We start from the raw sequence: 26,519 nt of genomic DNA, 5'->3' as shown, positions 1-26,519 counted from the left end.
TTTTTATGCATTTTCGACTTGAACTGATATACACTGTGAATGAATGAGTGAATCAAAACTAAATTTTCTTAAAGGCAATAAAATGTCAAATGAAAATCAAAATACAGGAAAATCTGTTCTAAACCATCACACGCGAAGTTGATAATTAGTTTTCATATTGTTTTTGAGTTTTTTTTATCAATTGTCAAGATTGTTGTTATATTTTGTTTTAGAGTAGATAACACAAAATATACACTTTTGTAGTTTCAAAATGTGTGTCTAGATGTAAATATTTAAGTAAATCATCTCTCTTGTTTTGTAGCTTTTGGAAAATCTATAATGCTTGACTGTCTTTACTCTAAGACCACATGCAACGCGGGATGTTAGCTATTTCTTAGCGCTAATCCTTGGGCAAATCAGGATAAAATACTATTATTAAATTAGCTTGAGCTAAGAAAGAATCATTAATTAAGGATTGTTCGGCTTTGGTCCTAGATGAGCTGGCAACATTTGATTCGTGCGGAGAAGTGTTGTGTTTCGTATGGGGAAAGTGAAACTTTCATTTTCGCGTCTCGAGCTGAAAAAAAAACCTCTCCATCTCTAAAGGCGAAAGCAAAGGCGATTCGGCGATCCGCTTCGTTGAAGGTAAATCCGGTCGTTTAAACTCATTATTTTTTCTTATGGAGTTGATGCATGTTGATTTCATCAGTTTTTAGGGATTCGATTGTGGGGTTTGAATAGATTTTGGGATTAAAATCGAATTGGGGATTTAATTCGAATTAGGGTTTCCGTCTGGGTTTGCTATTCTCTTCTTTTCGACAAGCTTCTTTGTTGTTTCGTCGCGATTAAGGGTTCGATTGAGTTGTAAATCGATTTAGGGTTTCTAAATCGATTTAGGGTTTTCTAATTTGGGGCTTTTGATTCGATTATATTTTTTTTGTTCTTGTAGGTTCTAAATGGAGGAAGAACTGCGAGATAAGAATGCACACAAAGCATACTACAACATGCTTCATTTCATTTCAGATGCCTAACAGGGAATTCCCAAGTTGTGCCCCTATGGATCTATCACGAAGGAGTTCGTCGACGAAGAGGATACATATGACTACCTCCCTGGGAAAAGATACTTCATCTGCAAAGACTAGCAGGTTCAAAATATTTTGTCTCTTTATACTCCATATTGATTTGCTGTTTGATAAATCATTTTATGTTTTGTCAGAATGACGGGCTGCATTTCAGGCAACCATGGGTTATGGGTGTGCAACAAGAGATTGAGAGGCTCAAACAACGGTTTCACGAGCAGGAGAAGCTTCTGCGAGAGTGCGAGGCGCTTAAGGTTAGTTTATAACTTAACGTTGATTGCTGTTTGTACAATCTTTCTAACATATTGTTTGTTTTCTCTGATGTCTCTTCAGGCCAAGGTTAAGATGCTGCTTCAGCGTGTGTCTGAACTTGAGAGAGTCCGCTGAGGTTAGTGTTTTGAACTCTTTAAATCTCTAGTTCAAAATTCCCAGTTTGAATTCATACGGATTTAATTTTGTAGTTTGAGAACAAAGTAGGATAGTGTGTGTGTCTCCTTGTAGTTTGAGAACAAAGTAGGATCGTGTGTGTGTAACTTTGTAGTTTGAAAACAAACTAAGATTGTGCGTGTGTCTCCTTGTAGTTTGAAAACAAACTAGGATTGTGACTGGTTAACGTTGTAGTTTGAAACTTAACTTCGTAGTTTAAATGCACACCAAACCACCATTAAATTGTGCCTTAACTGCTTCTTTTAGACTAAAACATTCATTTAATTGTCGTGAGCTGTTCTGATATGACAATTTTCTACTAGGCTTCAATGTTGTTAATGTAGAATCCTTTATTTAATCCTCTGTGTTTCTACTAGAGAAACACATACTTCTTCCTAAATGGCAAATAACAATGGTTATGTTAACCTATTAGCGAGCCAAGGGTCAATTGACCTTGGCTCATCACAACCTTTTTTCTTTACCGGTCAAAGTAGTGATGAGTCTAGTGTCAAAGAGAGGAGAAAGTGGTCACCGAAGGAGGATTTAATCCTCATAGGTGAGTGGCTCAACACCAGCAAAGACCCAATAGTGAGTAATGAACAAAAAGTCGGTGCCTTCTGGAAGAGAATTGTAGAGTTCTACAACTCCAGTCCTCTCCTGGTTGGGACTATCCCACGAGAACTTGGGCAATGCAAGCAAAGATAGGCTAGGATCAATAATTTGGTCTGTAAGTTTGCTGGCTGCTACGACATGGCACTGAGGGAGCAGACAAGCGGGCAAAATGACAATGATGTGATGAAGTCTGCCTTGGATATCTTCCACAGTGACCAGAACCAGAAGTTCAACTTGGAACACGCGTGGAGGGAGCTTAGGCATGATGTGAAATGGTGCTCCACCTATCTTGAGAAGGAAAAGCGCAAACCAGTGGATCCTGTTGATGGCGAAGGGGCAGTGCCAAAGCCAGAAGAGAGACCAATTGGGGTTAAGGTTGCGAAGGCTGCTAAAAAGAGGAAGAAAACTGGAAAAGAAGAAGAATTGGCAAAGCTTGAGAATTTGTTGGAGATCAAAAAACAAATCTCAAAGCAAAGTTTCCTAGAGAGTTTGCTTGCAATGCCCGAGCCTCTCTCTGAGATGGAATCAGCTCTCAAAATGAAACTTATGTTGGATTTGTTGTAGGGTTTGTTAGCTCTAACCTTAGTTTCAGATGTTTGCATTAGACTAGTTTCAGATGTTTGCATTAGACATAAGTGTAGTTGTCATTTCACATTTACATACGTAATTTTTCTCTACTTACACACGTGATTTTCCTCTGCTTACACACGTGATTTTCCTCTGTTTCAGGTGAAGTACAAGACCATGTGCTTGTTGAAGACAAAAGCTGGTATCTCTTCTCTGTTCAGTCACGGGTGGTTTGTCTCTTTCTCCTGGTATTTCGATGTGAACCAAGTCACGGGTTATTTGTATCTTTCTGTTTGTATTTTCATGTGTACCAAGTCGTGTAGCATGTTGCCTTTATAAGTCTGTCTGTAGACTCGGATGTTTATGTGAACCAAGTCCTTTGTGCTTCTTATTCCTTGTACTGTCTCAAAAATGGATTTAATGATGTTTTAGTGTATTCTATTTCCTTTGCTTGTACTATCTATTTACAAACCAAAGGATTTAAAATCCTCAAAAAACCTCGCTGATTCAGCAATCCTCAAAAAATGGCGTACTACCTAACAGACGGTATATATCCAAAATGGTCAACATTTATCCAATCTATCACACTCCATTAAGGTCCTAAAGCAGAGTTATTTGCTAAAGTTCAAGAAGCAACCCGAAAAGATGTGGAGCGTGCTTTTGGTGTGTTGCAAGCTCGATTTGCGATAGTGAAAAACCCGGCTCTATCATTGGACAAGGAAAAAATATGGAAGATTATGAGAGCATGTATCATACTGCACAATATGATAGTCGAAAATGAACGAGGTGGATACACTCTGTACGATACATCTGAATTTGAAGAAGGAGACTCGACCAGAAGTTCACATGTAGAGCATATTAACAACATGCCTTCACATTTTGGTAATATGCTTGGCCTACGGAATCAGGTTCGAGATAGGCGTACACACGAAAAATTGAAAAATGATTTAATAGAAAATATTTGGAACAAGTTTGGTAATTATGAAGATGTATAATTATTGTATGTTTTCTTTTAATCATTGAATAAATAAAAATTTTAAATTTAAATGTTTTACAAATTTAATATTTTTAATTCTTAAAGACTTCATATTGGATAACACCATTGGACATACATTTTAGAGTAAAGTCCTTAACTATTCAAAAAGCAAAAAAAATTATATTATATTGCTAAAGACTTCAATTGTGGGTAACACCATTAGAATTGCTCTTACATTCTCCATTCAAGACTGATATTTTGTTTAAATTCTTGCAATTGCTTCTCTAAATATAAGGCAAGCTGTTGTCACTCTTTTATTCTAAGGCCATGAGGCAGTTTAAAGAATGGACATGGTGTGAGCATATGAATGAAACAGTCGATATTAAGAGGGCCAAAAAAGAGGGAAGTTGTTAGAAACTTTCATCGTCCACTTCCGTAGACGATTGAGTGAGTCATAAACATAGAGTTGTTGGATGAGGAAGAAGATAGCTGTGATAGTGAAGGAAGCATGAGCTGTGGTGGTGGGGTGATAACTCCAATCCCGGGAGAATATGGCCAAAACTCCGGCAAAGCTAGGTTCCCGTTTAAGTATTGCACCACTTGTTCCATGGACGGTCTTGCACTTGGAGCAAGGTTTGCACATAGCAAACCGACTTTCAGAACTCTCTCAACTTCCTTTGATGAGAACTCTGCCAACCTCGGATCTATAGCATCAATCAAAGAAGATCTTTTCCAGCAATCACAAACCCATTTGATCAGAAACCGCTTTGCAGCCGACAAGCCAGGTTCCACTGGTCTCCTCCCACAGCTTACCTCAAGCAAGAAAACACCAAAGGCGTATACATCAGTTCCAGTGGAAGGTCCCATTGTTGAAAGCTCAGGTGCCATGTAACCAACAGTTCCAACTGCAGCCGTTGTGGTGGTTGGATCAGTCCCTCGGTCGTATAACCTGGACATACCAAAATCTCCCAACCTTCCATTAAACTCCGCATCCAACATAACGTTAGCAGCTTTGATATCTCTGTGTATAACAACTTGATCAGCTTCTGTGTGTAAATAGCTAAGAGCTGACGCAATGTCATTGACGATGGCAAATCTTCTCCACCAGGGGAGAGTCGATCTATCAGGATCAAACAAGTAATGGTCAAGGCTACCATTTGGCATGTACTCAGAGACCAATAATAACTCATGTTTCCTCCTGCAATACCCAAGAAGCGGCACCAAGCTCCGGTGTTTTAGCCTCCTCATGCAAACGATCTCAGCCACAAACTGCTTCATACCTTCCTCACCATCATGCGATACTCTCTTCACAGCCACTTCTCTCAGTTCTAGTGTTCCTTTGTAGACTTCACCAAAACCTCCTCTCCCAAGAAACTCATTTCTACTGAACCCTTTAGTTGCTTTGTATAGAGACTTATACGAATACCTGAACGGACCATATTCCTTCTCCCATTCCTCTCTTACCTCCGCGTACAAGTTCTTCCTATACATATAAGCTGCTCCAGTAAGAAGACCCAAAACTAATAAACTTATTAAACCAAGGAGGGCATCAAGCACCAGAGATGTAGACTTGATTTTATTGTGGGGATGGGGAACTTTGGGGAGCTTTGAGACGTCAATCTTCTGAAGAGACGCCATGGTTTTGCTGAAACTCCACCCGAGTATGTACTGGTAGGTCATGGTTGACCCGGTTGCACCAGAAAACCCCACAAACATTCTTCTACCTTGCACAATCTCGGTAAGATTGATGGACGTTGATGACAAAAGAGGCTGGCTTGGTTTCTTGTTTCTGAGAGGAGCCAGTGAAACGTTGAGTGTTGTTCCTTCATAATCCACCCATACTTGAATAGGATCTCCACTCAATAGTTTTATGTCTATCTTTCTACCTTTCTTGTCTGAAAAGTAAGATGCGTTGGCAGAGATCACAGACTTTGCACTGTTCACATCAATCCCAACATGATTATCACTGATGTCTCCTACATCTGGAGCTTTAGCTATATCAAGCTCAACAGCCAACACACGCGTGGAATCAGATCCGTTCGCGTTGAAAAGACCGAAGAATCGACTAGGTTCCGCGCCTTTGAAGTCTGTGGAGTGAGACACAAAGAACGCCATGCCGTGGCCACTGGTCTCGCCTACAGGGAGCAGCGCACAAACGAAATGTGTTGAGAAAGAGACTGGCTCAGATGAGTTGAAGTCAACTGGCTCCTGAAAGAAAGCATGACCTATTTGCGTTGCTGTCGCATTTGTCAGCTGCAGGACATGTTTTTTTGGAAGGATTATTGCACTGCCGTCAAGATGAAGACGATGATCTCCTTGGTCAAAGCCGTTGTAGACAAACGACGTGTCTTGTTGAATTGATGGGTAAACACAGTATAACATCAAGATGATTCCTAGAAGCAATTCTTGAATCATGGGTAATGAAACAAGAGAGAGTTTTGTTTCTTCCTTTTTTTTTTGCTTTCTCTGATCCAAATGGTTGTAGTAGAGACCCCATTGAAGATGAATTGACATCAAAGTTAAATATTGATAGAATAATTTAGAATCTTTTACGGTATAATGCCTTTTCCTTGGTAAGACTTTTCAAACACATGACCTAGTCAAGACAGCAATGGATTTGAGTATGACTTCAAAGTCAACTCTTTTAACTTACAAGTTAACGAATAACACCTTCTCTATAATATAATATGCATATGTTATACGTCAATATTATTGTGAAGATCAACTTTTAAGGAAGAATAGTATTCATAACCAGAGTATAACCTTCCTCAAAGTTGACTTGAACATTAATAAATGAGAGAGATAAATCTTCAATAATCTGCTCTACATCTTCAAAATTATTCATAATTAGAAGAATTACATAAGAGACTTGCTTAGTTTAATCCAGAGCAATTTCAAAAAAAAAAATATATATATATATATATAATTTTTCCCATTTTTGAGTATGTGATAACCATATACCCATAGAAAAAATCTAGAGAATTCAAATGCAAGGAACAAAACCTTAACCATGGTCAAGTCAAATCTTATAATCCATGACACTGAGATGTAAATGGAGAGAAGTGCTGAAGCAAAAGCTCTTGCAGAACCTATCTCAAAATCAGTCTCAAAGCTCCCTTGTACCTAGATTTAGACAAAATATCTAGACCCAAAAATATAAACCCACCTAAACCGAAATTAAAATTTGAATGAAATACAAATAATTTGAAAGTTGAATCAAGCCAATCAAATCATAGCAATGCCATACACTTTCTTATGCTCCTCATTTATTAATGTTTGTATTAACTTGCTATGTTATTGTTATCATCATATTGTAATGTTTGTATGGTCATTTAGCGATGATTGTATAGTCAATATATGACTTTGTAAGATCATGAAAAAGTTTTTGTACATTTGTTATCATCTATATATTTTGGTTTGCATGGTATATGCATCTTTAATTGATCAGTCAATAGAAAATACTTTGGATCAGCTTTTTCATCATGCACATTAGAGGTAATGAAACTATCAATATTTTCTGAACAAATGTACAAACCTAGGTAGGTGAACCTTTAAATTCACGTCAGATCAATCAAAATGTCACGTAGATAATTAAATTAAAAAATTAAAATTTATTTAAAAATAGTTAAAAAAAAATAACGTCAATTTTAACGACGCTGACACAGCCAACTAAACCGTAACCCCTAAATCTTAAATCCTAAACTCAAACTCTATACCCGTAAACCCAATATGTATACTCTAAACCCAAATCTTATACCCTAAACCCAAACCGTAAACCTTAAATCCAAACTCTATACCCTAAATCCAAATCCTAAGCCCTAAACCCAAATCATATACTCTAAACCCAAATCTTAGATTTAAAACCCAAACCGTAAACCCTAAACCCAAACCCTAAAGACGCTATAGGGTTTGGGTTTGAGGTCTAGGATTTAGGTTTAGGGTATATGGTTTGGATTTATGGTATATGGTTTGGGTTTAGGATTTATGGTTTGGGTTTAGGGTTTATGATATACGGTTTGAGTTTAGGGTATTGAGTTTAGGTTTAGGGTCTAGAGTTTAGGTTTAAAATTTAAGATTTCAGGTTTAGAATTTAAAATTCAGGGTTTAGGGTTTAGCTGCTGGCGTTAGTGTCGTTAAAATTTGCGTTATTCTTTTTTTTAGCTATTTTAAAATAATTTTTATATTTTTTATTTAATTGACACTTTGATTGATCACAGAACGAGAGGTGAATTTAAAGATGAACCTAAGTTTTGTTCATATTTTCTACATTTGACTATTATTGATTTTTGTAGCCATAAAAGTATATATGTATGATGAAGACCATGTTTCTGAATGCATAAACTAGTTCCAAGTTGAACAAGTAGGAGTAAATTCCAATGAAAGTTAATGCACATCTAGTACAAGACATAACTAGTGTTCTTAAGATTTTGTTTGACCCGTTAATACCGGTTGTGAATGCATCACATGCAGCATTGCGTAGTCTCCTTTATGTCATTTATGTTCAGATATTGTGTCAGATGAAGAATCTTTATTGTTAATTTATCCAATACTATACTAGCATTAAAGAAGTCCAGTTTGTAAAGGGAATAAACGGCGAATGCTTTTGCTGCTAATATTCCCTTTGGATATAAACAAACAATACTTTAACACTTGCATCACTAAAACACAAGCTCACATCCTTCTTTGTTCTGTCAAAACAGATCCAAACTTCTTTAGTTCGTCATCAGCAATGACCTATGGATTGCTTCAGAAGATCCTGGTGTTCACTTGTTTTCATCTGATTTATCTATCAAGTCAACAAGAGTTGAACTTTGTCTATGACAGTTTTGGAGGGCAAGAAAATCTTTTTCTTGATGGATCTGCAACAGTTCTTCCCAATGGATTACTTCAGCTTACAAACGCTTCAGACCATCAAATGGCTCATGTTTTCTACAAGAAACCAATCGGTCTCAGTTCCTCTAAACCACTCTCCTTCTCAACACACTTCATTTGTGCTCTTGTGCCTCGGCCAGGCTTTGAAGGTGGACATGGCATGGCCTTTGTAGTATCTACCTCTATGGATTTCTCACACGCAGAGTCAGATAGATACTTGGGGGTTTTCAACGTGTCGAAAAATGGATCCCCCTCTTCTGATGTGCTTGCTGTTGAGCTTGACACTATTCGGAATCCAGATTTTGAAGACATTGATAGCAATCATGTGGGGATTGATGTCCACAGTCCTCTGTCTGTAGGAACAGCTTCAGCTTCTTACTATTCAGACATTAAGGGTAATAACCAAAGCATAAACCTCCTGAGTGGAAAACCATTACAGGTATGGGTGGAATATGAAGACACTATGCTCAATGTCTCAATAGCTCCTCTTGAAGTCCAGAAGCCAAGTCAGCCTCTCTTGTCCCAACCCATCAATCTTACAGAAGTTTTTCCAAATAGTTCAAGACTTTTTGTTGGGTTCTCTGCAGCAACAGGCACAGCTACTAGTTATCAGTATATTCTTTCATGGAGTTTTTGCACAAACAGAAGATCTTTACAGAAACTTAACATCTCAAGACTCCCTGAAGTTCCTCAACCAAGATCTGAACATAAGAATTATTCTCAACTAATCACTATCCTGCTTGGTTTTATAGCTACCATGGGCTTGGGTGTTCTTATAGGAGTGTATCTTTTCAAGAAGTGTAAGTATGCAGAAGTAACTGAAGAATGGGAAAAGGAGTTTGGTGCACACAGATTCTCTTACGAGTCCTTATACAATGCAACAAAAGGGTTCAACAAGGATGGGTTTCTCGGAAAAGGAGGCTTTGGAGAAGTGTACAGAGGAACTCTTCTTCTAAGCAGAGAGATAGCTGTCAAGAGAATGTTCCATAATGATGATCAAGGTGTGAAGCAGTTTGTGTCTGAAGTGGTGAGCATGAGATGTCTGAAACACAGGAACCTTGTTCCATTTCTTGGGTATTGCAGGAGAAAGCATGAGCTTCTTCTGGTCTCTGAGTACATGCCCAACGGTAGTCTTGACGAGCATTTGTTTGACGACGAGAAACCAGTACTTTCTTGGCCTCAGAGACTTGTGATCCTTAAGGGTATAGCCTCAGCTCTTTGTTATTTGCATACAGGTGCTGACCAAGTTGTTCTGCACCGAGATATCAAAGCTTCTAACATTATGTTGGACGCTGAGTTCAACGGAAGGCTAGGGGATTTTGGAATGGCTAGGTTTCATGACCATGGAGAGTATGCATGCCCAACAGGAGCCGTTGGAACTATAGGTTACATGGCGCCGGAGATAATTGATATGGTGGCTTCCACTGGAACTGATGTGTACGCCTTTGGTGTTTTCATGCTTGAAGTTACATGTGGGAGGAGGCCTGTGGAGCCACAGTTACAATGTGAGAAGCGAGTTCTGGTGAAATGGGTTTGTGAGTGCTGGAAAAGGGAATATTTGCTTGATGCTGTTGACCCGAGACTGGGAGATGACTTCTTACCTGAGGAAGTGGAGATGGTTATGAAACTTGGTTTGTTATGTTCAAATATCATGCCGGAATCAAGGCCTACGATGGAGCACGTGGTTCTATACTTAAACAACAGTCTGCCTTTGCCAGATGTCTCACCATATACTGTGGGGTTTAGCAGTCATTCTTCGGTTTTGATTGATGCAGCATCTCTTGTAGCTTCAAGGAGCTGGTCAGCTTCCTCAGCCTCTTCTTCCTAGGCCAATAACTAACGGATTAGCCATGGTGACACATAGTGGAGTCTAAGAACTCTCTCTTCATATAGTTGTGGGATAGAAAAACCTCAGATCCTCTCTCTGGCTTCAACAGCCTCAGTAATTAGAAGTAAAGACCCAATGTATATAGCAGAAAGCAGATTTTATTTGCTTTCAAGATTGTTTTATCTCTCTCACTTAGTCCAGGATCAATTGCATTTTTCAGAAAGTAACTTGTAGTCTTATAAACACCTGATGGTATAACCATTCATATTTTGAATCTTCTTGTTCTCCCTTGAAATTTATAAGTGTCTAATAACCAAATACACAAGAACGTGCCAGATGATAAGTCTTACTTAAAGTCTTCTACCGTTTTCTTTGATTTATGCATTGATTTATACGATATAAACAAGAATTTGCAAGATCATAAAATGTTCTATTAGTCATTTTGCAGAGAATATTGCCTCTGCTATCAGTTACCTGCATACAGGAGCTAACCAAGTTGTGTTACGCGGAGATATAAAAGCTTTCTAATGTAATGTTAGATTATGATTTCACTGAAAGGTTAGGATATTTTGGAATTTCCAGGTTTGAAGATTATGGAGATAGCTTACCAGAAACGGCTGCTATAGGAACAAAACAATGGGTTACATTGCAACCTGTGCTAACAACAATGGAAACTTCCACAAGAACAGATGTTTATTCATTTGATGCTTTCATGCTCGAAGTAACATGTGGAAGGATACCATTATATCCCAAGATTCCAGCTGAGAAAAGGTTTATATAATAGCAATCTGATTCATTATTAATAAAACTTACAAAGTAGATCTCACAAAACTTGTAAGGAAGTTTTCAGAACATAGTCTTCAAAGATAACATAAATGAAAGAACAAGAACATAGTACTAACACTTAAGCAACATGTGATACATTTGTGAGAAGTTTGGAGTTTTTGCTTCCTTCGATCTCCAAATGAGTTGACATTGGGCTTTTTGGAATCACAATTTTAATCTCGATCTCACCAGTGTCACCTTTCTTCAGAGCTTGGCCAGAAGGTAGAGGAGATGATGAAGAAGATATAGTGACAACGTTTGTGAGATGATTCTCGTTGGATGGTTTCGGTGACCGGACAATCCACATCAGGTTGTAACCTCTAGCCTTGTAAAGTAAAATGACAGCAGAAGTGACCAGAAGTTGAATCATCCAAGGTAAGGTTATGAGCAATGTTCCTGATACCGAAAAGAACTTGATGTAACCAAAGTTATGTCTTTTCGTGGTTGAGAGAGTGAAGAGAAGGATTCCAACAAGAGTTATCCAGAGAGAATGAGCTAGGATTGATCTGAAAGGGACGCCTCTGCTTTCCATGTTTGCTCTTGCTTTCTTTCTCTCATTTTAGAAAAAGAAAGTTAATATTAAGAGGTTGTTAGAGAGATTACAGGCGCTTAGTTTAGATTTTTTCTCAAAGTCAAATTTCATTTTCATTATAAATACTAGATTTATATTTCCGTGGGTTTTAAATTTTAAATTGTTAATAATATAAGCGGTTGAACAGAAACTTATTTCATCAAATGATGTATATAAATTTTCTAATAGTTAGTAGATAAGATGTCATAATCGACATGGTGACCAAATAAAGAAGTAAAAATGATCAAAGCATTGATGAACTGGTCGCCGTATATTACGTGAAACTATATTATATAACATGCACATAGACCAAACTGAAGTAAGAAAGCCTTATAAAGTCAGATCTTAGTTGTCTGTTTTTTTTAATTGCCCTTCAACAAGCTCGATTTCATCAAAATCCAAAGAACAAACACAAAAGGTCTTTGATCGAAAAATTTACAAAGGAAGTTATGAGAAACAGATGTCTCCCAAAGCTGGGAAGCATAAATATCTGGAAGAGTAAGAAAGGAGAAATAGCGACTGTAAAAGCCAAGGGAACGTCGAAGCTGACGGTTGAAGAATGTTGGATAAGAGAGGACGTCTATTGAATCTACAGAACCTTTTGGTCTTTTGTGTATGCGAATGAAGTATAAGAACAACTCGCTTATATTAATCTTTCAAGGGAAAACTTACTCAAAACCTTGAATCTCTCAAATTCATACAAACCTAATCATAACTCGATGGAATGTATATATAGCTAAACATAAATCCTAATATGCTTATAGATAACTCCTAAAGCATCCTTATCTTTATCTCAAAACACAAATAGATTAGGATTTATCTTTAGCTTATTCTCCGAGTCCTTACTCTTGTGCTAATGGCTTCAAGCTTACTCCAACATTCTCCCCTTTAAGCTTGAAGTTACTTTGTGCTGCATCTAGAACGCCAATAAGCTCACGCATCTTTCTGAACTTAATCCTCCCAAGTCCTTTTGTCAGAATGTCTGCCTTCTGCTGATTCCCTGCAACATGTTCGACCTCTATCTGTCCATTCTCGACGCATTCCCTTATAAAATGATATCTCCTGTGTATGTGCTTAGATCGTCCATGAAAAACAGGGTTCTTAGTCAATGAGATCGCAGACTCGTTATCCACCCGAATGGTTACACTCTCACACTCGCTGTCTGTGATCTCGCTTAAGAGTTCTTGAAGCCATATTGCCTGCTTTGCTGCCTCAGTAGCTGCCATAAACTCAGCTTCACAAGAAGATAATGCCACAGTCTCTTGCTTTTGAGAGCACCAGGTAATGGGACTTTCATTGAGATAAAATATGTGTCCTGTAACACTCTTTCCATCGTCGACATCCACATTAAGAGAGCTATCACTGTATCCTAACAGTCTTACTTTATCTGCACGCTTGTAAGTAAGACCATAGGTGAGAGTCCCACGCAAATACCTCAGAACTTGTTTCAACGCCGCATCATGTGAGACATTGGGGTCAAGCATGTATCTGGACAAAACGCCAATGCTGTATGAAAGGTCAGGACATGTGTGGATCAGATACCGTAAGCATCCAATACTCCTTCTGTATTTCTTCTCATCAACGCTTTGTTCCTCAACTGATCTTGACAACCTCAAGTTCATATCCATCGGCACATGAGTAGAATTGCAACCATCCATACATGTCTCCACAAGAATCTTCTCAGCATACCTTTCTTGTCTCAATGTGATACCATCCTTGTGTTGCAGCACTTCAATACCCCAAGTAATATGTAAGTTCTCCTAAGTCACTCATTTCGAACTTGGCAGCCATCTCGTTCTTGAACTCATTTATCATCACCAAGTTAGAACATGTGACAAGCAAGTCGTCGACATAGGCAGCCACAACAAGAGTGTCCTCATTCTGCTTTCTCTGATACAACGAGGCTTCCTTGTAACATCGTGTGAACCTCAACTCTCTTAGTATCTTATTTAACTTATAGTTCCAAGCTCTAGGAGCTTGCTTTAGTCCGTAGAGTGCCTTAGAGAGTCTGTAAACCTTTTCCTCGCTCCCCTTAACTTCAAAACCCTCTGGTTGCTTTACGTAAACCTCTTCTTTAAGATTTCCATGGAGAAAGGCAGTCTTTACATCAAGATGATGTACTTCCCACCCATGAGAAGCCGCCAAAGCAATGATCAGACGAATAGTTTCTATTCTTGCGACAGGTGCGAATACTTCATCATAGTCTATTCCATATCTCTGCACGTAGCCCTTTTCTACTAATCTTGCTTTGTACTTATTCACACTTCCATCAGGATTGCGCTTGATCTTAAATACCCACTTCAATCCGATGGGTTTTGCTCCAGCAGGTAGATCAACAAGAAACCAAGTGTGGTTCTTCTCGATAGATGTTATTTCATCTTCACAGGCTTTTACCCATACTGTCATGCTTTTAGCCTCAGTAAAATCCCATGGCTCCTCATTCAGAGACATCAGAAGCCGCACTCTTCCTCAGCCATTAGTATGTAGTCAGACAAGTACTCCGGCGTTGTCCTTGTTCTTGTGGATCGTCTCAACTGCGGTTCCTCTTGCGTCTCATCTTCGTCATCAGAGATCTCTACAACATCGTTATCAATGATCTCATCACTGTTATCTACCTTCTTGCTAGCCTGTTCAGTTATGACAGCACTGTTATCTTCCTTAGGACTCACGTTAAACTCGACTTCTCTAAGTCCTCTGTTTCCAAATTATCCGAGGTTGATACTAAGTGAACTCTGGTCCCGTTCTCTCACGCATTCATTCCACTTCCATAATTCCTCCTCCATAAATACCACATCTCGGCTTACAGTAATCCTTTTGCTTGATGGGTCAAACAGTCGGTAAGCTTTAGTTCCCGGTTCTGTTCCAAGGTGTACCAAAGCTCTTGACCTATCGTCCAGTTTCTTCTTGTGAGGAGCTGATACTCTAGCATATCCAATGCAACCAAATACCCTCAGGTGTGAGATGTTCGGCTTACTCCCTTTAAAAATCTCATATGGAGTCTTAGATGCCAGAGTTCTTGTTGCAGAGCGGTTGATGAGATAAGTGACATGCCTCACAGCTTCTCCCCACATATAATTCGGAACACTCATATGCTTGAGTATACTCCTCGTCATCTCTAGTATCGTCCTGTTGCGTCTCTCAACCACTCCATTTTGCTGAGGAGAGTATGGCGTGGTCAAGTGTCTCTGAATCCCATTCTCTTCGCAGAAGTTATTAAACTCGTTCGAGGTGAATTCTCCTCCATGATCAGTTCGGAAGGTCTTAATAGAGATGTCAGTTTCCTGTTCTATCAACGCTTTAAGCTTCTTGAATCCTCCAAAAGCTTCATTCTTCTCTTTCAACAATATTGTCCACATGTAGCGGGAGTAATCGTCGATTATGACAAACACGTATCTGTTTTGACCAATTGTTGGAGGATTGATCGGACCACAAAGATCTCCATGCAGGAGCTCAAGCCTTTCTGATGCTCGAAACTTGGTTACTTGGGGAAAAGGTCTCCTTGTTTGTTTCCCAAGTAAACAGGAAACACATGTGTTCTTCGTGATTGATATCTTTGGTATTCCTGTGACAAGTTCCTTGTCAACCATCAGCTTTATATTGTCGAAGTTAATATGACCTAGCCTCGCGTGCCACTTGCTTGATTCATTCGACGTTATCACTTGCAAGCACGAAGTACTTTCAGCTTCCAAAAGAACTTTGTAGAGACAATTTCTTCCTCTGTTTCTCCTGATCAATAGCCTCCCTTCACGATCATAAATACACAAAATATCCTCCTTCATACTGACTTCACAGCCCGCTTCCGTAGCTTGACCCAAGCTTATGATGTTGCTTCGGAGAGCCGGTATAAAATACACGTTTGACATGGTTTTCTTCACGCCATTCTTGAAGACAAAACTAATGGATCCCTTTCCCTTTATGTCAATGCGAGAGTCATCACCAAACTTAACTTTGCCAGTGATTGTCTCGTCGAGGATGGTGAAGTAAGAGGGATCTCCCGTCATGTGATTACTAGCACCATTGTCTAGATACCACATATTTTTTTTGTCTAGGGTTGTCTCAAGCGTATTGGGTTTCACCTTCTCTTCATTGAGAAACACCACTTCGTTCAACATCAACTCATCAGCCTCATGCGTCTCTTCTTCTTTAGTCTCTTGGGTCTCTTGAAGTTTCAATAGGCGATCAGGACAGTCTGAAGCATAGTGTCCTACCTTGTCACATCGATAGCACGTAATCCTTGTTGCATCTCTCCCATAGTTGTATCGACCACAACCTCTTCCTCTACCATAAAACCTTCCTCCACGACCATGGCCTCTGTATTCGCCATTAGAACTATGGGTTTGTTGCTCTGAGTTAGCATACATGAGTTTACTCTGCTCTTCAGACGTCTCTTCTTCCTCACTGATACGCTCTTCGTAGGCTTTTAACCGTCCGATAATATCCTCAAAACTAGTAGTTTTAAGGTCCAATACTTGCTCCAATGCAGCTACGATATGTATATATTTTCTCCTTGGAAGACTTTTAAGAAACTTCTTTACAAGTTTTGATTCTTCTATCTCTTCTCCAAGTGCAGCAGATTTTGAGGAAATTTCGGAAATTCTTCCTGTGAACTCATCAATGGGTTCGTTGTCTTTCATCTTTAGACGGTCAAATTCTGCCATGAGTGTTTGTAGTCGAGCTTCTTTCACCCTATCAGCCCCCATATGTCGCGTTCTAATTGCCTCCCAAACCCTCTTTGCTGTGTCCAATTCTCCGACTTGTAGAACAAGGGTTTCGGGTATTGATTGGACCAACAATGCCATGGCCATGTTGTTTTTCTCATCATCTCCTCCTTCAGCTTCAATAATATCCCATACCTTGTGTACCTTTAGTAGGATCTTCATCTTAATCGCCCATACTGTATAGTTTGTGGCACTCAGTACGGGACACTTGATCGAGGATGATCCTGTCTCTTTCTGTTTCACCGTAGCAACCGTAAGATCTCCCATAGTTTCAATTGTTTATGCTCTGATACCAAATATTGAAACTACATAACCTTTTGGTCTTTTGTGTAAGCGAATGAAGTATAAGAACAACTCTCTTATATTAATCTCTCAAGGGAAAACTTACTCAAAACATTGAATCTCTCAAACTCATACAAACCTAATCATAACTCGATGGAATGTATATATAGCTAAACATAAATCTTAATATGCTTATAGATAACTCCTAAAGCATCCTTATCTTTATCTCAAAACAAAAATAGATTAGGATTTATCTTTAGCTTGTTCTCCAAGTCCTCACTCTTGTGCTAGTGGCTTCAAGCTTACTCCAACAACGTCAAAGACAAGTCACAAATACACGATTCACGCGATACAAAGAAGAACAGTAGCTTGCGTGAGAATAAAGTAATCACTACTGAAGGCAAGGGAGTGGCAGATGATAAATTTGAAGACATTCTCGCCTTTGACGAAAGTTTGGATATTGAAAAGGATGTAAAATCAAACGAGAAGCTAACGGTTGAACGAGGATGTGTGAAAGTGGATGTCAACTGCACAAAGGCCGAGCAAGATTCAACCCAAGATCAGGAAAAACTAAGACAAGAATATGAACGAGGTACACATACTACGACCAATTTATTAAAAACGAAAAGTTTGTTTGGCAAAAAAAGTTATCAACGCTTATTTCTGAATTTGTGGTAAGCCGGTAACCATATTGTGGATCTAACTTCGTAGTAAGTCCATCATCAATAGTTCAGCTAATCACCGGTATACATTTTGTTTGATATATTGATTGAATTGAGCTAGATTAGTTAGAAGCCTTTTGTTTGTTTTAATGGTCTGACGAAATATATTCTGGCACGAATTAATTAGCTGAATCCAACATGTCACCAATCAGAGCCTGTATTTCCTATAAGTATCCCACTAGCTACTTGGATACTATCTTAATGTGTTTGTTTGTTGCATTTATACTGGGTGTGTCTGAAGTTTTGCCAAAGTTTGACGATTGGGACGTAGGCGGTCCGGTTCCCGATGGTTACAGACACATATTCGACATAGTGAGGAATGAAAGACGTGGTGGGGCTTTGAATGAAAAATGTCCAACCATGAAAGCAACACCAACACGTGGAACTCTGAATGATGAATTTTACAAGGTCAAGACGTTTGTTTTAGGAGGAGTAAAAAGCGGTGGGAAGAGACTAAAGTCAATAACTGGGTCCAGACCTATTTCGGTCAAATGAACAAACTCGTGATTTACTAAAATTACTTGTACTTCATATCGCTCAAACGTCCCTCCTACCATCCTCACTTTTTCTATGTTTTTTTTCTTCTTGCGATTGAGAATGTTAACAGTTACGGACGTTTAGTAAGGAAATTCATAAAATAGAAATGGTTAAAAGTTATAAACTGATTTATCTATTATTATTTTTTATACTAGAACATTGTATTGACATCGCGTTAGAAAATGTGATTAAAAGGCACAGAGAAATATTGGACATTGTGAGAAGAAAATCAACGCACGGAAGTAGTCGCTGTTTACGCGTTTCCAGAGCATAAAACACACACAGAAAGGGACTACAGTACTTAATTATAATTATATTAACCCATTGTTCTTGGTGAAAGGTGAGTTTCTCTTCCAATAATTTCATCTAGAACACAGACCCTAAAGAAAAGATCCTTGGAACTTGGAAGATGGAGAAGAAAGCAACGGAGCATAAGAGAAGAGGATGCGTTCCAACTCTCAGATACTTATGTTTCAGGAAACTCGGGAAGGAACCAAGACCAGAAGGATTCAGCACGTCGCCAAGGAAGATTGATAGTTTCAGTTTGGATACTGAAAAGGATGAAAAGTCAAAGAAGAAACAAACAGTTGAACAAGGATCTAGGAAAGTGGATGTCAATCACACAGAGGCCGAGCAAGATTCAACCCAAGATCAGGCGAAACCAAGACGAGAACAAGGTACACATACTAAGGACTAGTATTCTGAATCTAACTTCGTAGTAAGCCAAAGTTTCATCAGCTAATTAAGTTTACATCGTCGTTATACAGTTCGTTTGATATTTTGTTTGTGTTCTCTACAAACTTTTACTTAAGCTACGTCTATATATTGCTCTAAAAAAACCTGCGCCTAACAGCATAATTATCGGGTGAAACCCCTTTTGGGTTTCTAAAATTTTTTTTTTTTTTTATCTGATTAAAAAAAAAAAATTTAAAACGGCACCAATCGCGGACCGCTACGTGACGTGGAACCCGCAAAATAGTGTAAAAATTGGTCAAGAGCGATCCGTAATTGGCGACCGCTTTTTAAAGAAAGCGTGGGGGCCCACACACTGATTTCATACAGAAACCTATTTTGGATTCCGCGATAATCACGCTCTAAAGAAGTATGAAATTGAGCTAGATTAGTTAAGTAGCCTTTTGTTTATTTTAATGGTCTAGAATGTGAGGTTTGCTCAAAGCCCATCAGACATGTTCAATGTAGAGCCGACTTGCACAAGTTACGCGCAGACAACATATGGGCCTAATAGTTGAAGCCCATTAGGTCAAGTGCTGATACAAAGAAGGAGAGATCACGACAGGGATCTCCAAGCTCAAGCTGAGCCTCTAGGAGGCGGGAGCTTCCATGGCGTCTCTTAGAGAGATAGAGTAAGCTAGTGATAGATATGTAATCATAGGCTTAGCTCTTAACCATGTACTTCTCTTGTAATCTCTTTATACTCTCTAGGGTTTGTATACCCACGACAGAGAGAGTAATGATCTTGTAAACCACATCGGAGGTGTTTTCCGATACTTCATAGTGGATGTTGTGGATCCTGGATCCACCCCAGATGTAGCGCGCTGCAGCCGTGAACTGGGTGAACAATTCTTGAGTCATGAACAAGGATGAATCGTATGAGTAGTGAAATGGACATGGGTATTATGAGCTTGTATTCCGCAACAAGTGAGTATCATAACCCTCACAAGTGGTATCAGAGCATAGACTCATTGATTCATGGAGTCCACGTCTCGAGGAAGAGAGACATATGAAGAAGCTTCCAAGCGAGACAGAAGAAACTCGCAAGGTTTAGTGGAAGTTGGTGGTCACGTGGTTCTACACACGTGGAATCTGATTAAGTTAAAAATCAGAGGATAAACCGAGTTACGAGATCAGGTCAAAGAGATTTTCGGTTTACAAGAGAAGAAGAAAAACTGTTGGACGTTCTTCGCTGCAGCTGCACAAGTTTACGGAGGAAGGATTCATGAGTCAGTTGAATCAGTTGAGATGATTTCTAGTTATGAAATCATGGTTTCTCTAGAGTTCTCCAGGGGTGCAAGAATCTGCTACTGTGTGAGAAGGACTTCGGGTTACTCACAAGATAAGATGGTGGCAGGCTGCTAGCATAAGAAAGAAAGGTTTCAGAGCTGTCTTCGATCTGCAATCACAAGGAGTGTGTGATAGTCACAAGGTGTGTGTGACTATATGCATTGGAGTTTCAGATTTATTTATACTCTGCAAGTTATTGGAACTGAAAGCATAGTGGAGCACAAAGGGTTTTCGCACTGGTTTTTGTATGGGATTTTCTGAAGATTCAGTGAGGAATTTCACGGTGTTCTTGGGTTATCTCTACATGGTATATCACTTGCAGATGGTGTTATAATATATGTGGTTATTTCAGCTCGGTATCTCATGGAATTCTTGGAACTTGGGGACGCCTTAGAACCTTAAATGATATGAGTGTTTCATGGCTGTTTCAGATGGTATTCTTTAGTCAGCGTGAAGTGTGTTGCAGAAGGGTTGAAGGAGATCGACTTATGCGGGTTTGTCTATGTGTGATTATGAGAGTCTACAGTCGGGTAGAGGTTCAGAGAACATGATACTACAAGACTACTATTTTCAGAGGGAATGCAGTGTGGTTTTCTAAGCAGATATGTGTTTGGCGCAACACATAGTTTTCTGCTGGAATGGATCTGCGAGAACGAGGAGTTACTTGTTCAAGGCAGAGTTCGGCTGAACAGGTGGCGGTGTCAAATCAAGATTGATTCAGGATGGAAACACGTATGTTTCGGGTTTTTCTGCATGATATTCAGTAGTAGTTTATTTTGGCTTCTCAGAGCATATGAGGGGAAGAACAAATGGGTCTACAGGGTATCACGGTTGCAGGGGTAATGATTTGTTTGAGCAGAAGTTGAGCAGAGATTCTTTGCGTCGAAAGTCTTCTTAGCAAGTTGAGCTAAGCGGCGGGATCTGTTGGCAACAGCAGCGGTTCAGAGTGATGTTCAAGGCAAGGTGTTCATTCAGATTGTAAACAAAGGAAATTCTCAGGATGAGGAGTTTGGTGTCTACGGGATATTGAGGTTAGATAAGGATTGAGTCAAAGGGCTTCTGGTTTGAGGCAGTGGTGATTCAGGTTCTGCAAGAGCTTCAAGTTAGCATCCACATCAGCTGGAAATTCTGGAGAAGAAGAATCAGTAGATTTGTAGTCACGATCACGGTAAGTGTGACAAACCAAAGATGACGTTGAACAAGTAGCGTCAGAGAAAGCAGATGGCGTTCAGTTGTGGTAGACAACAACGGCGTCAGAGACAGAGGAAGAAACGTTCACATATGATGATCTCAAAGCACGTGATGGTTTCAAGTTGGTGAAATCATGATGAGAGACTTGTAAGGGATGCAACAGATGTTTGCAAGAAAGGGAAGACCCGCGTAAGCAGCAGCAAAAACAGTTGCACAGGTGGGCGTGTTCGTGATCAGTGTTGGAGATTGATTTGAGTCGTCTGGGATGGAGGATATCTCAAGGGAAGACAAACTCACATTAAGTCAAAGCTAGACTTAAGGAGATTGAATCAAAGGTCGTCAATCTCACAGGGACTGCAGGTTTTTCAGAGATCACAAAGAATGCAGGTTAGCTTTGCGAAAGATGATCAACAGATCTTGCAGCTGCACAGGTTGGTTGTCGTGTGACAACAATATAACGAAACAAAGGTGATTTATTTTGGGTCAGTTCAAGTTAGGCTCGTGGGTGCATGAGAGGAATTGTTTCTGGCTGGTAGAAGAAAGTCAGAGGAGTCACCAAGTTAGTGTGACTGAAACATGATGTACCTCCACGAAGAGGAAACTAGAGCAAGGGGAAAATGTGTAAAAGCCTACACAAGTATATGCTGGAGCAAATGACTATTTGTGGTAACATCATGTAGCATCTTTAGTGAGGTCGTGAGAGTGACACGAAAAGTTTCTGGCTATAAGAAGAAAGCCAGAATAGTCACCAAGTCAGTGTGGCAGGAATAAGTTGTACCTCCACGAAGAAGCAACTAGAGCAAGGACAAAGTGTGTAAAAGCCTATACAAGGGTATGTTGGAGCAAATGGCTATTTGTGGTAACAACATGTAGTAGCTTTAGTGAGGTCGTGTGAGTGACAGGGAGAACCTAAAGGGAAATGGTGATTCAAGGTTAGATTTAGCTTGAAGATTCTGGTCAAAGGCAGAGAAAAATGCACAGGCGGAATCGGGTTGAACATGTTGTTATGACTGGTTGTAATCCTGAGGATAAAAGGTACCAGACAACAATCATCAACACTTGTTCAAGAAGCAGAAAGTCGATACCACAGCTAGTAGAAGTGTGTGTGACTTATACCTTAGAGGAATCGTCGTGGATGCCTGAGTTGGAAATTCAAGATGAATAGACTCAGAAGAGGAGTAAGGAACACCAGTCTGGTGTCATGACCATAAGTGTCAAGGTGGAGCTCTCAGACAAGAATCGAAGCTCAAAGGCAAAAGGAGAAATTTACAGACTTGACCGGGTCGGAACTTCATGCTTGAACAAATCAGGGTTCAGGTTTAGTTACAGCTAGAGAAACTCGTCATGGGTTTGATTTTTGACACGAGAGAAGCTGTAAGGGAGTATCTTAGGAGCATCACAGGGTTGGATGATGAGAGATACAGTGAAAGGCCGACATGAACAATAAACAGTTGCAGAAACTTAGTTACAGGGACTTGGTACTTCTAAAGGGTTATTTGATTCAGGTGAAGCCACTAAGATTATATAAGGATTGATGCATCAGGGATATATATAATCTGATTCCAGGTGGAGTGAGTCACTGGTTAGAATATGTCTTGATTGGTTCAGCTGAAGGGTAAAACTTTTGGTTAGCAACATGGTCAGCTCAAGGGAGTAAGAGCTGAAAGGAAAGATTATTCCATGACAAGAGGGTCGTGGATATGTTCAGTATGTCAAGGTCAGTTAACAAGTACAAGGCGCATCATAAGGAGATTTGTAAGAGGGGTCTTACATAAAGTAACTTGTAGGCAAAACAAGTGAAATCATCATTTGTATCATGAGTACAGTGCAGTGAGGTTGATACAGAGGACCACAAAATCATAGCCGAGTATGATGCAAGATAACACGTGGTGAGGTACTTGGTTAAACTGAATGGAAGTAAGTATCAAGAGATACTGAAATATTGAGCAGTGAAGATGAATAATGGTGAGATGAAGCAAAATAAAAAACTATTAGAAGATATTGCAGAGGGATTGCAGAGAATTGTCTCACAGTTTGTCCATCTCAGGAAGGATAAGACTTGTTCTCCACAAGAAGGCTCATCTTAAGCTCAAGTCATGGAACTGAAAGAAGTTTTCATGAAGGTTTAAATGCAAGGAAAAGCCTATTGCATTTAAGGGAACAGAACAAGTGTGGTTCTGGATATATGGTCGCATCACAGGGAATATTGAAGCAGTGTCCTCAGGAAAGTCCATTAGCAAATGGCCAGATACTCATCGATGGCCAGGTATTCATCTGGCTACTGGCGGGTTCAATGACTAACAGGCGTGTTCAAGTCGTTGATGGTGATGCACATGTTTCGGTGTTTGAAGACATCTTAATACAAGAAGGGTATTGAGATAATGAATTCACAGCTGAGAAAAGAAGGGATATCAGGGATTCTAGATAAAGATATCACAGGCAGCTCGTGAGGTGAGCCAAGGCGTATCATGGATTCGATGGTATGAGGCTCAGTTCATTCAACTAGCAGTGGGGTCAGAATCTGTTAGTGGAGGTTATGTTATTGCAGAACAGTTTGATCAGATGGTGGAGCAAAGATATTTGTGTCGATAGTCTTCCTAATCATGTGGTTTTAGGCGGCGTGTCCTGCTTAAGTGTGCAGCGGTACAAAGTGATGCTCAAGTACAGTCTGTTCAAGAACATCAAGGTTAAGTCAGAGACTGTTCCAGAGATATGGAACATGAGTGACTTCAAGGTTTGCGGTTGGTTCTAAAGGGTTCAGTGTGACATCAAGGTTCTACTACAGCATGAGGGTTTCGCCAGGATTGTATCGAAAGTCTGTTCAGTAAGGTGTTTAGCTGGATGGCAGGTTCTGTTAGAAATAATGGCGGTACAAAAGGTGTTCAAGGCTGAAGTGGTTTAAACAAGTAGAGAATCAGAAGTTGTTTCAGGACTGAAGCATATATGGTTCGAAGGATGTTTTACAGAATTGAAAGACTTTGATTCAAGGCTCAATGCGCATGAGTGGAATCGAAAGGCCAAGGAGGAAATCAACTTGCAGAAAGATGTTCAAGTTTCTGTTCAGGCACTTGAACAGGTTCGTGATTTTGACAGCAAGGTTGCGTTGTTGATAAGTTCACGAGGAGTAACAAGATATGATGTAACACGACGTCAATGAGGAGTTGAGCTTAACACTTGGAGTGTAGCAGCTGGGTTCGCAACTCAAGACAATAGATGAAGGTGATGGATATTCAGAATGACAATGGGATTGTCACATACCTTTCATCAGGCGTAATGTCTATGTTCATTGATGGGGCTAAGTGGATTTAAGTGTTTTAATCTACTTGAGCGGTTGTGGTGTATAAGTTGAAGCTTATGCATGTTTAAAGAAGATCATGAAGGAATTTCAAGCTTGGCTCAAGGTGGAGCTGAGAGAAGTGAGAAGAGATAAGAGAAGACAATGAGATGCAGAAGATGAGCAGGCTTGCTCAAGCATCAAGAGGTGTCAGCACAAAGTAAGAGTTGTGGACTTGGACCAAACATGTGAAGTTTTGTTAGGTTTGGTCAAAGCCCATCAGACATGTTCAATGTTGGGCCGACTTGCACAAGTTACGTGCGGACAACATATGGGCCTAATAGTTGAAGCCCATTAGGTCAAGTGCTGATACAAAGAAGGAGAGATCACGACAGGGATCTCCAAGCTCAAGCTGAGCCTCTAGGAGGCGGGAGCTTCCATGGCGTCTCTTGGAGAGATAAAGTAAGCTAGTGATAGATATGTAATCATAGGCTTAGCTCTTAGCCATGTACTTCTCTTGTAATCTCTTTATACTCTCTAGGGTTTGTATACCCACGACAAAGAGAGTAATGATCTTGTAAACCACATCGGAGGTGTTTTCCGATACTTTATAGTGGATGTTGTGGATCCTGGATCCACCCCAGATGTAGCGTGCTGCGACCGTGAACTGGGTGAACAATTTTTAAGTCATGAACAAGGATGAATCGTATGAGTAGTGAAAGGGACATGAGTATTATGAACTTGTATTCCGCAACAAGTGGATATCATAACCCCACATGGAAGTATATTCTGTCCCGCAACGTTGATTGGCTGATCTTTTTTTTTTAGTTTTTAAAATTTTCAAGTTGGCGTACATTTCTTTTTGAGCATGCCACTAGGTACTTCCATTCGATCCCATATAATTTGTTTTCTTTTTTAAAATTGAGCTTATAGTTTAATTCTTAAATGTTCCATTATATTGGGGGTGTTTGAAGTTGTGCCAAAGTTTGGCGAATGGTGCGGAAGCGATCCAGTTCCGGACGATGGTTATGCACACATATTCAACAAGGCGAGGGATGAAAGACGTGGGGCTCTGAATGATGAATTTCACAAGGTCAAGACTTTTGATTTAAGAGGAGTAAAGAGCGATGGAAGGGACAAAGATCAATGACTTGGTCCAGATATTTTCAGTAAAATGAACAAACTCATGATTTTACTGAAGTTACATCCTTCTCACTCTCAGTGTTTATCTGCAATTTCATATCACATTACAATATAGAAGAGTTGGTGTGTAAACCGTAGTAAAGCCAAAGAAGGATCTCGTTAAGAATAACCAAGTAATAGTTACTTTTTATTTATTTATTACTAGTTTATATGAACTTATTCTTAGTTATTCTTAACACACAGTTTAAGGACTGAAATTAGGGATGGACAAATACTAAACCTGGCTCGCTCGACAAAAATGAATCTGAACCAAATCGAATTCGAGAAAAACTCACTTGTGTAAAACATTTGTGCAAACCAGTGTTTTTAAAACCGGATCGATCCGATGGTTGGACCGGGTTCGACCGTGAACCGGTTATATAGCCGGATTGGTCTAGTAATTGGTTCGATCATGAACCGACCACATAGCCGGATTATATTTCAAAGTTATTAAACCAATAAAAACCACTAAAACTATCGAAAATCTATAAACCATTCATATAAACAATAAACTAATTAATATTTATAATATTTTATATTCAAAATTGATTTATATTTTTACTATGCATCATGTTTACTAATATTACTTTTATATTTACATACTAAAAAAATATTAAACTATATTATTGAACCAGGTTTGACTCGGTTGAACCATATTGAACCGTGACCCAAAATATTTCCGGTTCAGCTTCCGGTCCGGTTTTAAAAACACTGGTGCAAACCAAATGAGAATAAAATTCATAAATCCAAAATCGGGTTGAACCCAAATTGAAATTCTATTGGTTTTCCGAATGTCCAGCCCTAATTGAACTAGGCCGTAATCCACGGGATATTTTGCAATTTTCCCAATAAAAAT

General features: G+C 39.4%; 5 protein-coding genes across 5 annotated transcripts; 3 read left to right on the top strand and 2 right to left on the bottom strand.

Annotated features, from left to right (window-relative positions):
- The first annotated feature begins 2,234 nt into the window (after positions 1 to 2,234).
- LOC106431725 (glutathione S-transferase T2-like) lies at positions 2,235 to 2,660 on the top strand. Its single transcript, XM_013872544.2, has one exon. The coding sequence runs from the start codon at positions 2,235 to 2,237 to the stop codon at positions 2,658 to 2,660; it is 426 nt and encodes a 141-aa protein (XP_013727998.2).
- Positions 2,661 to 3,928: 1,268 nt separating this feature from the next.
- On the bottom strand, positions 3,929 to 6,135 carry LOC106431729 (L-type lectin-domain containing receptor kinase I.7-like). Its single transcript, XM_013872549.3, has one exon. The coding sequence runs from the start codon at positions 6,052 to 6,054 to the stop codon at positions 4,060 to 4,062; it is 1,995 nt and encodes a 664-aa protein (XP_013728003.2). The 5' UTR covers positions 6,055 to 6,135; the 3' UTR covers positions 3,929 to 4,059.
- Positions 6,136 to 7,694: 1,559 nt separating this feature from the next.
- Positions 7,695 to 10,975, top strand: LOC106431728 (putative L-type lectin-domain containing receptor kinase I.10). The gene has a single exon (XM_013872548.3). The coding sequence runs from the start codon at positions 8,237 to 8,239 to the stop codon at positions 10,337 to 10,339; it is 2,103 nt and encodes a 700-aa protein (XP_013728002.2). The 5' UTR covers positions 7,695 to 8,236; the 3' UTR covers positions 10,340 to 10,975.
- A 142-nt stretch (positions 10,976 to 11,117) lies between these two features.
- Positions 11,118 to 11,736, bottom strand: LOC106431726. The gene has a single exon (XM_013872546.3). It carries the CDS (start codon positions 11,694 to 11,696, stop codon positions 11,244 to 11,246), a length of 453 nt encoding a protein of 150 aa, XP_013728000.1. The 5' UTR covers positions 11,697 to 11,736; the 3' UTR covers positions 11,118 to 11,243.
- A 6,563-nt stretch (positions 11,737 to 18,299) lies between these two features.
- Positions 18,300 to 25,839, top strand: LOC106431727 (RPM1-interacting protein 4-like). Its single transcript, XM_048746606.1, has 2 exons — positions 18,300 to 18,671; positions 25,456 to 25,839. The coding sequence occupies exons 1-2, from the start codon at positions 18,404 to 18,406 to the stop codon at positions 25,629 to 25,631; spliced, it is 444 nt and encodes a 147-aa protein (XP_048602563.1). The 5' UTR covers positions 18,300 to 18,403; the 3' UTR covers positions 25,632 to 25,839.
- Positions 25,840 to 26,519: the final 680 nt, after the last annotated feature.

Source organism: Brassica napus, chromosome C2, assembly GCF_020379485.1.
Source record: "Brassica napus cultivar Da-Ae chromosome C2, Da-Ae, whole genome shotgun sequence".
NCBI lineage: Eukaryota > Viridiplantae > Streptophyta > Magnoliopsida > Brassicales > Brassicaceae > Brassica > Brassica napus.
The sequence above is the reverse complement of the archived record's forward strand: the minus strand, read 5'-3'. Positions and strand labels throughout refer to the sequence as shown.

Excerpts from the sequence above, each read along its gene's own strand:
- LOC106431725 (XM_013872544.2), top strand. The coding sequence starts at position 2,235 with ATGGCACTGAGGGAGCAGACAAGCGGGCAAAATGACAATGATGTGATG.
- LOC106431729 (XM_013872549.3), bottom strand. The coding sequence starts at position 6,054 with ATGATTCAAGAATTGCTTCTAGGAATCATCTTGATGTTATACTGTGTT.
- LOC106431728 (XM_013872548.3), top strand. The coding sequence starts at position 8,237 with ATGCTTTTGCTGCTAATATTCCCTTTGGATATAAACAAACAATACTTT.
- LOC106431726 (XM_013872546.3), bottom strand. The coding sequence starts at position 11,696 with ATGGAAAGCAGAGGCGTCCCTTTCAGATCAATCCTAGCTCATTCTCTC.
- LOC106431727 (XM_048746606.1), top strand. The coding sequence starts at position 18,404 with ATGGAGAAGAAAGCAACGGAGCATAAGAGAAGAGGATGCGTTCCAACT. Across the intron at positions 18,672-25,455 it reads GAAACCAAGACGAGAACAAG|TTGTGCCAAAGTTTGGCGAA; the intron begins GTACACATACTA and ends GGGTGTTTGAAG.